General features: G+C 46.5%; 1 protein-coding gene across 3 annotated transcripts in view; it reads left to right on the forward strand.

The window, feature by feature from the left end:
* The first annotated feature begins 2,277 nt into the window (after positions 1-2,277).
* KLF7 (KLF transcription factor 7) overlaps positions 2,278-12,401 on the forward strand; it is a 90,833-nt gene continuing 80,709 nt past the window's right edge. Inside the window, exon 1 of one of the 3 annotated variants that reach the window (XM_006749725.3) lies at positions 2,278-2,850. In XM_006749725.3, the coding sequence (XP_006749788.1) occupies positions 2,749-2,850 (102 nt within the window). In that variant the 5' untranslated portion in view covers positions 2,278-2,748. The remainder of the gene's footprint in view (positions 2,851-12,401) is intronic. The other 2 variants (XM_081813766.1, XM_006749724.3) reach the window with 2 other exon arrangements.

The following is a 12,401-nucleotide window of genomic DNA, read 5'->3' on the forward strand; positions in this document are numbered from 1 at the left end:
GTTACAAATGTTACTTTGATTCTTCATAACAACCAGGCAAGGCAGATACCACTCTTTATATTTCTGAGATGGATAATTAGAGGGTCTGAGCCAGTAAGCTCAAAGTCACATGGCGAGTAAGCATCAGCACGAGTGACCATAAGGATCAAGTTAATGCATTAATTGGGATATGATGGTTCTAAGAAAGGCCCATCTACTTCTACTTCTGGGAAAGGCCCATCTGGCCTTTCAAAGAGAGGCCTTCTCATACTGGTGCTAACACATATGTGTGCTAGCATGATATCACCTTGTTTTTTTTTTTAAAGATTTTATGTATTTGACAGAGAGAGACACAGCGAGAGAGGAAACACAAGCAGGGGGAGTGGGAGAGGGAGAAGCAGGCTTCCCTTTGAGCAGGGAGCCTGATATGGGGCTCAGTCCCAGGACCCTGGGATCATGACCTTAGCTGAAGGCAGACGCTTAACGACTGAGCCACCCATGTATGACGTTTAACCTTTTTATACCATTTATCCCCTAGCACCACAAATGCGCTTACATAATATTAAATGCACTAACATCTTTGCACATCCCATGCACATAAACTCCAGCAAATATGCCGGTTAGATTCCTACAATGGATGCTGCTGTAGATCTGACCATCAGAATTCCAGACATCACAAAGTAAATAAACTAGACTTTCCTCAAACCCAGTAATTCCTTTTTAATTTCCCCTGGCAAGTACTGATTTCGAATTGTGCTCGTTCTATAAAGCAGAATTTTGCAAATATTCTGATATGGAATCCCACATACTCAGAAGGAGGGAAAGCTGAGAAGGGCGATTAAGGTCAATGTGTTTCTTTCATTACGGGTAGAATTAAGTTTCTCATCTGAATAAGTACCGAATTCTGCAGTCATTCCAAAAATGTAAGCTTAGCTCACAGAGCATTTTGAGGAAACTTGAATGACACTAACCACATAAGGTCAAGCACACAACTGGTCGACCCTAAAAAGGAAAAAAAAAAAAGTGCGTTGTGCAAGGTTTTCATCTAAGAGATGAGAGTATCTGTCTATGTATTTCTATATGCCAGCTCCAGAGTCCGATCCGGTTCCGCCCCTCACCACCGCAGCTCGGCAGCCACTTGGGGAGCCTCAGGTTTGAGCCCCCCTCCCTCCCCAATAAGCTGCCGGCTTCTGCCTGCCCCCTGCGTCTACCCGGGCGCCTTCCGTTCTCTCGGACTCGCACTCCAGCGAAACGTCCCTTTTCGATCAACTCTAACTGGGAGACTGCCTCCCGGCGCGGCCCCCGCGCGGGGTCCCAGCGCAGGGCTGGCGGGTGGTGGCGTGCACCCGGGCGCTGGCGAGGCGGGGACTGCGCGCCGCGAGCGGGGCGGGGGGGTGGGGGGGGGGGCGGCGGGCGCAGGTCGCTCTCTCGGCGCCGCTCTCCTTTGTTCGGTTCCATTGTGTGCCACTTCCTCCTCGGGCGCTTCTTCCTGCGCCCTGGCAGCCTGTGGGCATTTTGTGAAGGGGCTTTTGGTGCCTTTTTTTTTTCTCGTTTTATTTCTTAGTAAGTGAGGCCCTCCTTTGCCCGCCTGTCCCTCCCGGCTCTCCAGCCCCGGGCCCCGGAGCGAGGCAGAGTGGGAAGTGTCAGTGCCTCCTCCCCCACCCCCGACGGCGGCTCCAACGGGCTCCCGCCCCGCTCCTCCTCCAGGAGGCATCCTAACCCCGCAGTCTGGACTTTCACCTCCAGACCGGCCGCGTCCCCGCCAGGACGGCGACACGCGACCCCGCCCCTCCGAGGGACGCAAGCTTCAGGCGCCCGGGGCTCCACCAGGCATCGGAGCGAGGGTCGGAGGCCGGCGCTCGGCCCAAGCCCGGCCGCCTTGGCGTCCCAGGAGCCGGCGTGAGTGTCGCCGCGGCCCTCCCCGTCCCTCGCGCTCGCGCTCCCCGGCCGCCGCGCAGCCGCCTCAGCCCCCTTATATAGCCCTCTAAAAATAGCTCGCCTCGCGCCGCCTTGTAAGGCAGCAGGGAGATCTGCAGTCTGCCAATCCGCGCTCGCCGCCAGAGCCAAGCCCCGCCCCGGACCCCGCTCCGCGCTCCCCATTGGTCCTCAGTGACTTCATGAGCCCCCTGTTTACCTTACATGGTCACACGCGGCCTAATGGACGCCCTCCTCCGAGATCCCACGGCTGCGCGGAGAGCCGGGCGGAGGGGGGAGTTTGGGGAGGAGGAAGAGCAGGAGGAGGAGAAAAGGAGGGGGGGAGAGACTACAAACTAGCAAGGATGGGGTGGGGGGTGGGGAGGGAAGGGAAGGGGGGGAGAGAAGCGATCGCGAGAAAAAAAAAAAATGCAACCTCCCAAAATAAAGCGCAAAGATTGCATTAGGAGCGAACAGCGCTGCAGAAATAGATGGCAGCTTCGTGTCAGTGAGTTTGCATCCCCCTTCCTGATCCACGAGCTGGAGTGATTAGAGCCCTGGAAGGGAATTGTTACTCCCGTGGAGAAGTCCCCTTTTCCTGGCAGCCGTCTGCACTTGTACATGCTGGATGCCTCTCTCCATCCACCCCACTCACTCTCTCCTCTCTCACCTCCTCTCTTCCTCTCTCCTGCATTGATTTTTTTTTTTCCTTTTTAGTTGACTGAAACAAAACAAAACAAAAGGGCCACTGGATGTCTGCCTTCTTGGGGGGTGAGCCAGACAGACTGACAAACAAACAGACCCAACTGTGTTCGGGGGAGGGTTTCTCCTCCCGTTTTGCCCGGCAGCAGCAGCATGGACGTGTTGGCTAGTTATAGTATATTCCAGGAGCTACAACTTGTCCACGACACCGGCTACTTCTCAGCTTTGCCATCCCTGGAGGAGACCTGGCAGCAGGTGAATGATTTAAATTACTTGTGTAAATCGTGTGGTGGCGGCGGAGACGCAGGGGCTGCGTTGGTGTGGGCTTGGGGTTGAATTTTTTGTTTGTTTGTCTTATCCCCCCCCCTTTTTTTTGGCTGTTTGTTGTTTAAAATGTTTTCGGAAACAGTCATCTGCGCTTACCTCTCCAACCACCCTCTAACCCCTTAGTGTGCTGAGCTGAGCAGCCGGTCTGAGCTGCCTGCGTTTCAGTCACCAACACACATCCTTGCGCACACGTTGTCGGGCTCACTGTCCCCAGCACAGACCTGCGTAACTTCTGGGGTTCGGGGGAGCCGGGTGGGAAGGTGGTTTGGGGCTTTATGAGCTACTGATGACAGGATACTGCGTCCCTACATGCCTGAGCTCTACCTACTTGGTACCTTAAATCAGGTTCAGTTCCTTCAACTGGTGCTGAAGACCGTCAGATGGGGGTCAGGAGGTAGGAGCATAGCGGAGTGTTTTCCCAGTAATTAGCGCGTGACAATAAAAGATAGAAACTTGATTTTGAGATGAGAAGGTGGGCAGAAGGGAGAGGAGCCCAGTGACAAAAGATACTCAAGGATATCTAGGAGGAGGAAGGGAAGATATATCTATCTAACGCTGACCATGCATTGTAGATTTCCCCAGCGCAATGCCTCTATGTGTGTCCTTGTTTCTCTTTTTTGTTTGGGGTCCCTCCCTGGTTAGAAGGCACACAGCCTCTGACAAAGGGTGGTGTGTGCTTCCATGCCTCTGACTTTGTCTTAGAGGACTAGTTAAGAAACTCCTCTGATGCTGAAGGGCACTGATGCCAAGTTGGCTAGGCGTCCCACTGAGGGCAAAGTGGGTCTGGTGACAAGTTCACTGGGCTTTATGAAGTCGAATAAAGAAAGTGCTGGTCAGTGGAAAGTGCTAGATCTGCTGCGGAAACAGTCATTTTCTCAGCAAGGATTAGGAACTGCTAAAGGGACACACTGCAGGAAAGATGGTGGGTGGGGGGCAGGGGGGTATGGGTATTCTTTAAAAATACTCCAGTGTGCACCATGGAACGTCCAAGAAGACAGTCTGGATTTGCACATCGGAAGTGTGAACTCGCACAGTCCGTCTTGAAGAAACCAGGCTGCCCTTGGGGAGGACTGCGAGAGGCTTGGTGTGTGGCAGCTCATGTAACTTCGCTCAGTGACAGCAGCTTGTTAAGGCTAATGAACGGCTGAATTTCTTCTGCCAGGATCCAAAGCAGGATTTGCCAGCTTGAGGCTGGGATGTAACAGTTGCTGCTTTAGCGAGTGAGGTTTGGCTTTGGGTATAGGGAGCAGAGTGGCAAAGCTGATCCTCTGACTGTACCTTTGTTACTAGTTGCTCTTCTCCCCTGATTAGAGGCGGTGAGTTTTCCTCTGGGTGCTGGCCTCTGCTGTCTGTGTGGCCACCATCCGTTGCTGCCCAAGGATGCTGGCAGAGACCCTCGACTTTGTCTCTGAGTGCACACATAGTTCACGCGTTCTTAGTGCAAGGCATTTCTTCAGTGCATCCTTTCCCCATCCCTAATGAGGCTGTCTCATGAAGGGTCTCACTAGATCTTTTCCTCCTTTTATTTCACATGCTAATGAAGCCAAAATGTTGCTAGAATTTCATTTTCTGAAATAGCTTTCATTTCACATTGTCAGCCCACTGGTGTCAAACTGGTTGCGTATTAACAACTGTCTAGACAGGTTAGGGTAGGGAATCTGTTGATTTAGTCAGCCTGCCCAAGGCAGCCCTTGTTTGTGACTAACTGTTAAGCAGTGTTGGAGGGAAGAAAGTTGGCTTTATTTGTTACAGCGTTCCCTCCTGATGAATCACACAACTTTGTTTTGGTTCAAGTTTTCACAGTAGTAAAGCCTGCTTTTGGGGAAGGCCTCTCCAGAGGAAACCTGCTTTTCTAGATCTGGTTAGACCATCCAGGAGAGAGTCTGGATCTGTAAAGAAACATCACTGGTTTGATAATTAGGGATGTATTAGATCTATTGTTTCCTCCGAAGCCTCCTGTGCTTTTCCTTTCCCCTCCTCCTCTCTACTTGCCTCCATCAAGGAACCTCTAGCTTAGTTTCTATCTTCAGGCCAAGGAATCTCACCCCCCACTTCCCCACACCTCCCTCCTTACTTCTTGCCTTCACCCTCCCCAACTGGCAACTACTCTTACCTTAAAACTCATTGCCAAGCTATTTGAGAGGCATGCTCACAGTCACACTGAAACATAAGTTGTGGGGAAGCACTCCTAAATAAGATATCACTCCAAGGAGCTTTCTGCTCCGGGCTCTGTAGTCACAACCGCGCTCTTGAAAGGTGACTGAGACTCGAAGTTCAAGCTGATGACAAAACCTCCAACCTCCATCTCTTCCTTCCTCCCTCTCCGGTCCCCCCCCCCCACTTCTGAGTGTAAGGAGGGGGGATGGTTACATGCAACTGACAGGACCAAGTCAACCATCAGATGGTGAAATTTTGAGACTCCTTTGCTCAAAATGGCTTAAGAAGATTGCTACAAAGAACCCCCAGACAGGAGGAAGTTTCCTGATGCTCTGGGGTAATCAGATTTTAGAGGTCAGATGAGGAGCAATTATTAGATGTTCTCTGAAAGTGAACAGTGTACCTGGCCTTGAGGAGATGAGCAAAATACAGAGATTCCAATAATCTGATTTGGTTTGTAGAGAAAGAGTGGCTTGGATGATAAACCCAAGAACATCTGTGCATTTGAAAATTAAGGATGGACTCTTTGGGGATTTTATTTTAAACTGTGGCCTGGGGTAATTGTCCTGCGTAACAGTCAGTGAGCTTGGGATGGTCCTCCTGTCACGGGGGTCGTCATTTTGACATTGGGCTTTCAGGCAGTGACGTCTTTCGCAACATACAGCTCCAACTCTGAAAACCATTGCCGATGTAATTTTAAAATCCAGATGGACATCTTACATTAACAGCTCTCCATTCCTGGGCTCTGACTGCATACTTAAGCACTTGGCCCAAGTAACATCATCTCTGCCTGTCATATAACTGTAAATTACACTGTGCTTATGTGGTCTATTATTTTATGGAATTCAGCTGACGCACAACTCTTAAGGCTACCAGCCTTAAGTTCTTCGGAAACTTGCAGGAAATTTTCCAAGAGCTGTGTGAGCAAAAGTAGGAAAAAGTCAAACGTAGGACAAAAGCCGGAGTAGTTTATAGGGTGCCACTTGATGATGGATAAAGGGAAACACATTCATGAGTTTTGTTGCCAGTATAAATTGTGATTTTTCTGGACCCACTGCTGACTTGGAAAATAAAAAGAATTTGATATGATACCCTTGGTTATTTTTCTCCAAGAAGCTACAAAGTCTTAGAATTTGGATAGATTTTGTATACCTAGTCTGCTCTTTTCACGAGTGCAGGTCAAGTAATGAAGTTCTGAATCTTATTTGCACGCAGCTTTGCTGCATGCCATTGAGGAGCATGGCATGGTTACTTGAAAACTCTTACGGAATTATGCTTGTTGTTAATGCTGATTCATAATTGGCAGATGGGGTCAGTTTCAGGCCTCCTTTTTGCTCAGAGAAAATTTTCCACTGCTACTGGAAACAAATAAATAAATCATAAAACATTCCTCCCTCCTCCCCCATTCCCCCATTGTTTTAAACTAATGGCATACTTGGCTACTGTAGGAACTAAAGTGTCCCCATAACACTGCAATTTCATCTTGGTTTCAGGCACCCTGGAACGCTTTTTACAAGGCCTTTGATATGAGGCATCTCTAGGGGACAACCTACAAAAATGGTTGCCTTCCAAGAACAGCCTCATGATACAAGGGATGGGATTTGTTCTGTGAGCTACATTGCTTCTTCCTCTTTCTGGTGATCTTGCCTTTGCACTGCCTTCTATAGGCCTGAGCAGCCAGGTGCTGTCTCAGCCAGAAAGACAAAGCAAACTGTAGGGTCCCTGCATCTGCAGGTTTGCCTCTATCCCCAATTTGCAGAAAACCTTGTCATGAATTAGAATTTCTTGGCAACAGCACCACCCAGGGAAATTTGTAGACACAAAGGAGCCTTGCTAACCACACTGAAAGGATAAAATAGCTGGCTTTTTTTTTTTTTTGTATGTTATTTGTGTGCTCTTCAGTTACCATAAATCTTTTTTTTTTATTTGAAACAATGACTTGGTAGATGAAAAAAAAAAAAAGAGAACTGTCCCGTTATTCAGATTTTCTATATAAGGATGCAATCACTAAATAAATGTAGCTTTACAAATGAGAGCACATGTGAGTGCAATCAATCACACACTTAGCCTTTCTTTAATAGACTCGTTTCCATGTTTTTTTAATAGATACATCTTTTTGTAGATTTAGGGGCTCACAAACATTATCATTCCGTCTATCTGTTTGCAGTTCGGTATTTTAAAGTGAGTGAATGTTACTCTGCAGATATTTTTACTACATCTGTCTTTCGTGGGGGGATAAAGGAAGTGGTGACTTCTTTGTTCTCCATGAAACTCCCACCCCCCCCACTCCCTACCCTGAGGAGAATGTGATGTTGGGGTCCAATCCATTTAAAGGGCAGAGCAGAAGATGCACTGTGACAGCCTCACCCTGAAATGATTTATGTTATGGGTATGTCAGAGACCTTCAGTGCTCCGATGTGGGCTCTTCCTCTCTTCCAGCCCATTCTAAATATAAATACCAGTGGGGGCTATTTGCCTCTCTGCTTAAATGGGAAGAGTTTAGAGAGGGTCCTAATGGGGCTTTTAGTAGCCGCTCTTATAAATCTTCAGATTCTTCTCCCTTCAGAGGATTCCTGATTTTAACTTTTTGAGTACAAGAAGGCATTGCAGTCTTCTTGAATCACTCCATGCTCATTGAGCAAAGAAGGATACGATTTACTCTGGCCAGCCCCCACTGGCTCGTGTTGATGGAAAAGCTGATGCCCCCTATCTCTGCAGTTTGTAGTAGTGCGCAAGGGTTTTTTTTTTTTTTTTCTTTTCCTCCCCTGTGCTGGACCCTGTGACTGGCCAGTGCAGAGAACGTCTCTGTGATTCTGGTTCACTCAGTATATCAGTGAGCATGTATGTTGGAATTGGGATTTGCTGAAAGTTTAGGACAGCTCCCCAATTTAACCTGAGTGGTGCCAGAAGAGTGAGGGGCAGAGAGTTAGTCTCTCTACAAATAAATCCCTTTGTTTTCCTGAATCATCTGAATGCTTACTTAGCATAAACAAGTAGAAATGTTTTAACCCAAACTGCTGAATCTTCCCAAATACAGTGATTAGGAAGTTCTACAACTACTAATGGTTTAAAGTCAATGGAACAGTTTACAGTGTCTCATCTGTAATGTTACGTGTACCTGGGCAAGCTCAGAGACACTCCTCCACCCCGTTCCGTTGTGTGCTCACCCTAGAGCATCCACCTGAAAACCAGCCTTTTTCGATTTAGTGTAAGAGTTCCCAAAGTAAATGAAGCGTTGCTGCTACCAGCACGTGCTTTTACCTAAAAATGGTCATGATCTTGATTGTCTTTATCTGCAGCTGCTGATGTGGAGAATGATTTCTACTGCCTTGAGTCCTTTCTGTTTTCCTCACTTGGCATTTTGGTGTGACAGAGAACTTGCTATGTGTCCTGCTAAGTGTATTGTGTCCATTTCTCCCTCCATTAGAGCGGCTTCTAGCAGCCCTCGCCACCACACGTGTGACCGATTGATACTACAGCCAAGGGTCAGCAGCAGCCTTGGCATATGGACCTAGTGTCAGCCTGCTTAAGGCGAGAGTGACTTCTGATTTCATAGTGGTACCATACGTGATTGGGCTGGTGGGGGCCGTCGGTCACACCTTGTGAGATTTCCTTTGTTTATGTTCAAATATGGCAAGTACTTCATAGTAAATCCTTCATTCCTTAATTGTGGTTATGTGCAAAAATACTCTATGGGTGATGCAGGTATAGATTCTGCCCTAAGCTTGACTCCAGCAGGGGAGAGGAAGCACGTTCAAAATTAAGTGATACAGAATCAGAACATAATTGCCAAGAAAAGAAATTTTAAGTCCTGTGAGTTTTTGAACACTTACCTGAGCCTGTCTGTATTTAGCCACTTGGCCACAACCTTGTTTATAAAACTTGCTTGAGATTTACTAAGTCCTGTTGCTCTTTTAGCTGATGGCACGTTGGGGCTGGTGGCCCTTTTAGGGCAGATGAATATACAGTGTGAATACACATGTCCATAATGGCCAGGAAACAGCATCCATGTCATTCGGAAATGATTAGAAGTAATTAGAATAATGAATGTAGAGCCACATGCAATATCTATTTCTGAATATGGGTTTATTGACATTTCCTGAGGGTCATATTGAAAGTCAGGCCCCAGGCCTTGTACTAAACCTAAGAACATAGAATCTCGGAATTTCAAATCCTGAAAAGGATCTTGGTTTCTTCAGTTCTAAAACACTAGTGTTGGTCCAAGTGGTTGTTAAAGCAGATGAGACATTGAACCTTCCAAGGTCATATAGCTGTTGTTAACACTGATGGTCCTTCCAGGACTCAGGACCCTTTTTGGATGCCCACATCAGTTTGCTTGCTGTTGGTTACACTGTCTGAGTATACTTTGAGTCACTTCTCTTTCTTACCTCCTCTCTCTTTCCCTCCCTCCCCTTAAAGGGAACAAGAACATCCCCTTTTTTACTTAGAACACTACTAGTACACGGGATCTTGGAATTGTCTGGGGCTTAAACCAAGCTATTGAATATCTTGGTAAAGGCTTATGAGTATGATTGAATCCATTTCCCACTTTTATAATAATGTGTGGTAACCTGGAAAATGTACACTGTCCTGAAAAGAAAAAAACAAAAGACCCCAATTACAACTCCAGTTTTATTTTAAACAGGTCTGTCACTTCAGTGATAACAGGTGGAGTGGGAGTAAGGAGGATACATGATGTATACGGGGGGTTGGGATGGACAATATCACTGGGGTTTTATGTAGAAAATATCCAATGTGAAATGGCTTTTTCTCTGACATCTTGCCAACAAAGGGGCCACACAAAATGGTAACAGCAATCATGTGCCAATTCAGGAAAAAATTTTTTGAAGTTTTTAAAAATTACTAGAGCAGACTGGATGGGCAATGAGGTTGTAATGTTTTACAAATTTAAACCAAAAAAATACTACATATTGAGATAAGCAGTTGGGAAGAAAGTCAACTTCTGTGTGCTTTTCAAAATGTCCTTTTGGGGCTGGTGGATGAAGTGGGCCTAAGTCCACAGTGTACCTCCTAAGGAAGGGAAATGTGGGGTGCTCTTCACCTCTTTGCCTGGTTATTTTTTGCCCGTCTCAACCCAATCTTGGGGAGAATTCTCTGTGGGAACTCATCTCACTGATCTGTTTCATCTCTGCAATCTTAGAAACTGCAGTTTCCTCTCCAAGTGGAGACTTCTTTATTTCCTCAGAGCTGTAACCTACATCTCCAACTGCAGATATTTTCCTGACTTTTGGGCCCCCAAAATGGGGATGGATTGAAAACATGGGACTGACAGTAAAGGCTTTTGGGATTGGCCCATGATCACCTCAGCTGACTGTGTCCCAAAGCTTGAACTCAGCAACGTCTTTCCTCTTTTCTTGGCTGCCTGGTTTCTTTTATTGAGATGACCTTTCTTCTTGTGATCTATGTTTGAGGCTCTAGGCATCTTTGGCTCCTCTCTTCCCTTGCATCCAATCAGGTGCAAATCCCACTGATTTGGCCCCTATACTACTTCACTGTGGCCTTCACCTTCCTGTTCCCTCTGCCATTCCCCAGGGCAGCCCCTGACCCCGCCCCTGGACTGACTTTCTACCTCCATCACCATGTTTTCAAGCTCTCGATGTCTCCCTGTTGCACGTAGAATGAGGCCAAACTTCTGAGTCAGGATGTTCTAGGATGTTCCGCTCGGCCTGGGTAATTGTCACATTTCCCCCTTTTATGTGCAGTAAGTGCCATCCAAACTGGATCACTGTGTTTTTCCTGCTTTGGTCTTTATTTCTGTCATTTCCTTCAGCTTTTTCCTTCTTCCTCCATCTTCTTCTCTGATTCCGTTTGTCCAAATTCTACACATCCTTTAACTTCCAGATGGTTGCCACATCTTCCAGGAAACTCCTTTCCTTTCTTTTGGCTGATAGTAATTGCTACTATTTCTACACTCTTGTGTAGAACTTTTTAATTTTTCATGATGCTTTTTAGTTTTGTTTTGTAGTAGAGCTTCTCTTTCTTTCCTTTCTTTCTTTCTTTCTTTCTTCTTTCTTCTTTCTTCTTTCTTTCTTTCTTTCTTTCTTTCTCTCTTCTTTCTTCTTCTTTCTTTCTTTCTTCTTTCTTTATTTTTCTCTCTCTCCCTCCCTCCCTCCCTCCTTCCTTCCTTTCTTCCTTCCTTCCTTTTTCTTGTCTTTTTTTCCTGTTGACTTGTTTTTCCAGTCAGGTTGTTTGATGTAGAGCAGAGTTGATGCTTTGGTTATAATTTTGGTAATCCATACATTTTAGTATGTAACCCTTCAGGTTCGTAGAGAGTCTTGCACACAGTAGGCATTCAGTTGATATGTAGGGATTATGATATGATGGTGAGTTAAGATTTGGCTATGTCTGCAGCAATGGTTTTCAAGCATGGCTGCACCCCAGACCAATCAAATCAGTATCCCTTTGGGTGGAATCCAGGCATCAGTATTTCTTAAAGCTTCCAGGTGATTCCAATATGCAGCCAAGGCTTTGAGCCATTAAGCTATGGAGAGTTAATATCAGATATATCAGCGTTGCAGATGCCTGCTGCTTATATGGAAATACCTGCTTTCTAGTGTGACTTGGAGTCTAAGTGTAACAGAGGTTTAGCATAAAGCAGGACAGTGCTGGTGGATGTACTTCCTCCAGCTCAGTGGTTAATAGCGATGGGCCAAGTGTTGTTTCATCCTTCTTGTTTTGCTTTCCCTCGCCTTAAAGTGTCAAATACAGTCCCATTTGGCTCACATTCCTGTGACCCACTAGAGGTTTGCTTAACCTGGTCAAAATCCGTTTCTGGTACCTTTGTGGTCTTGGGCATTCAACTGCAGCCATGCCATGCTTCAAATAATTCATTCTCGGCAGGCCCTCGACCAGGATTTTCCACTTACCTCAGCCTCCTCTGTGGTTTTAAAGGGATGGATGCATGCATGAACATCTGTTGGGTGATGCCAGGTAGGCATTAGGTAGCAGCTCTCCATATTTCTTACTGACCTCACTGTTTGGAAGTAGACTCTGTTTATAAAGGATTTCAAAGGACCCATGTTTCTCGTAAGAGGAGCAAAAATAAACTGTGGAAGAATTGCCATTGAGGACATTCAGGCAAGGAGGCTGCCTCCTTGTCCGTAGAAGGCTTAGCTCTTGTGGTAATGACCGTGGCATGCAGCGATCTTCACAAAGAAGCCTTAGACATGCCTCGATTTCACACTGTGATGTTTGCAAAAATGTATGTACTGTAGCTACATCCTTTTATCTATAAACTGTCTTTGATGGGGGTATGGTTGGCAAGAAAGAACATCATGAGAAGAGCTCAGAGCTGAGGGTTG

Source organism: Leptonychotes weddellii, chromosome 3 (assembly GCF_054177405.1).
Source record: "Leptonychotes weddellii isolate Sample4059 chromosome 3, ASM5417740v2, whole genome shotgun sequence".
In the NCBI taxonomy this organism is placed as follows: domain Eukaryota; kingdom Metazoa; phylum Chordata; class Mammalia; order Carnivora; family Phocidae; genus Leptonychotes; species Leptonychotes weddellii.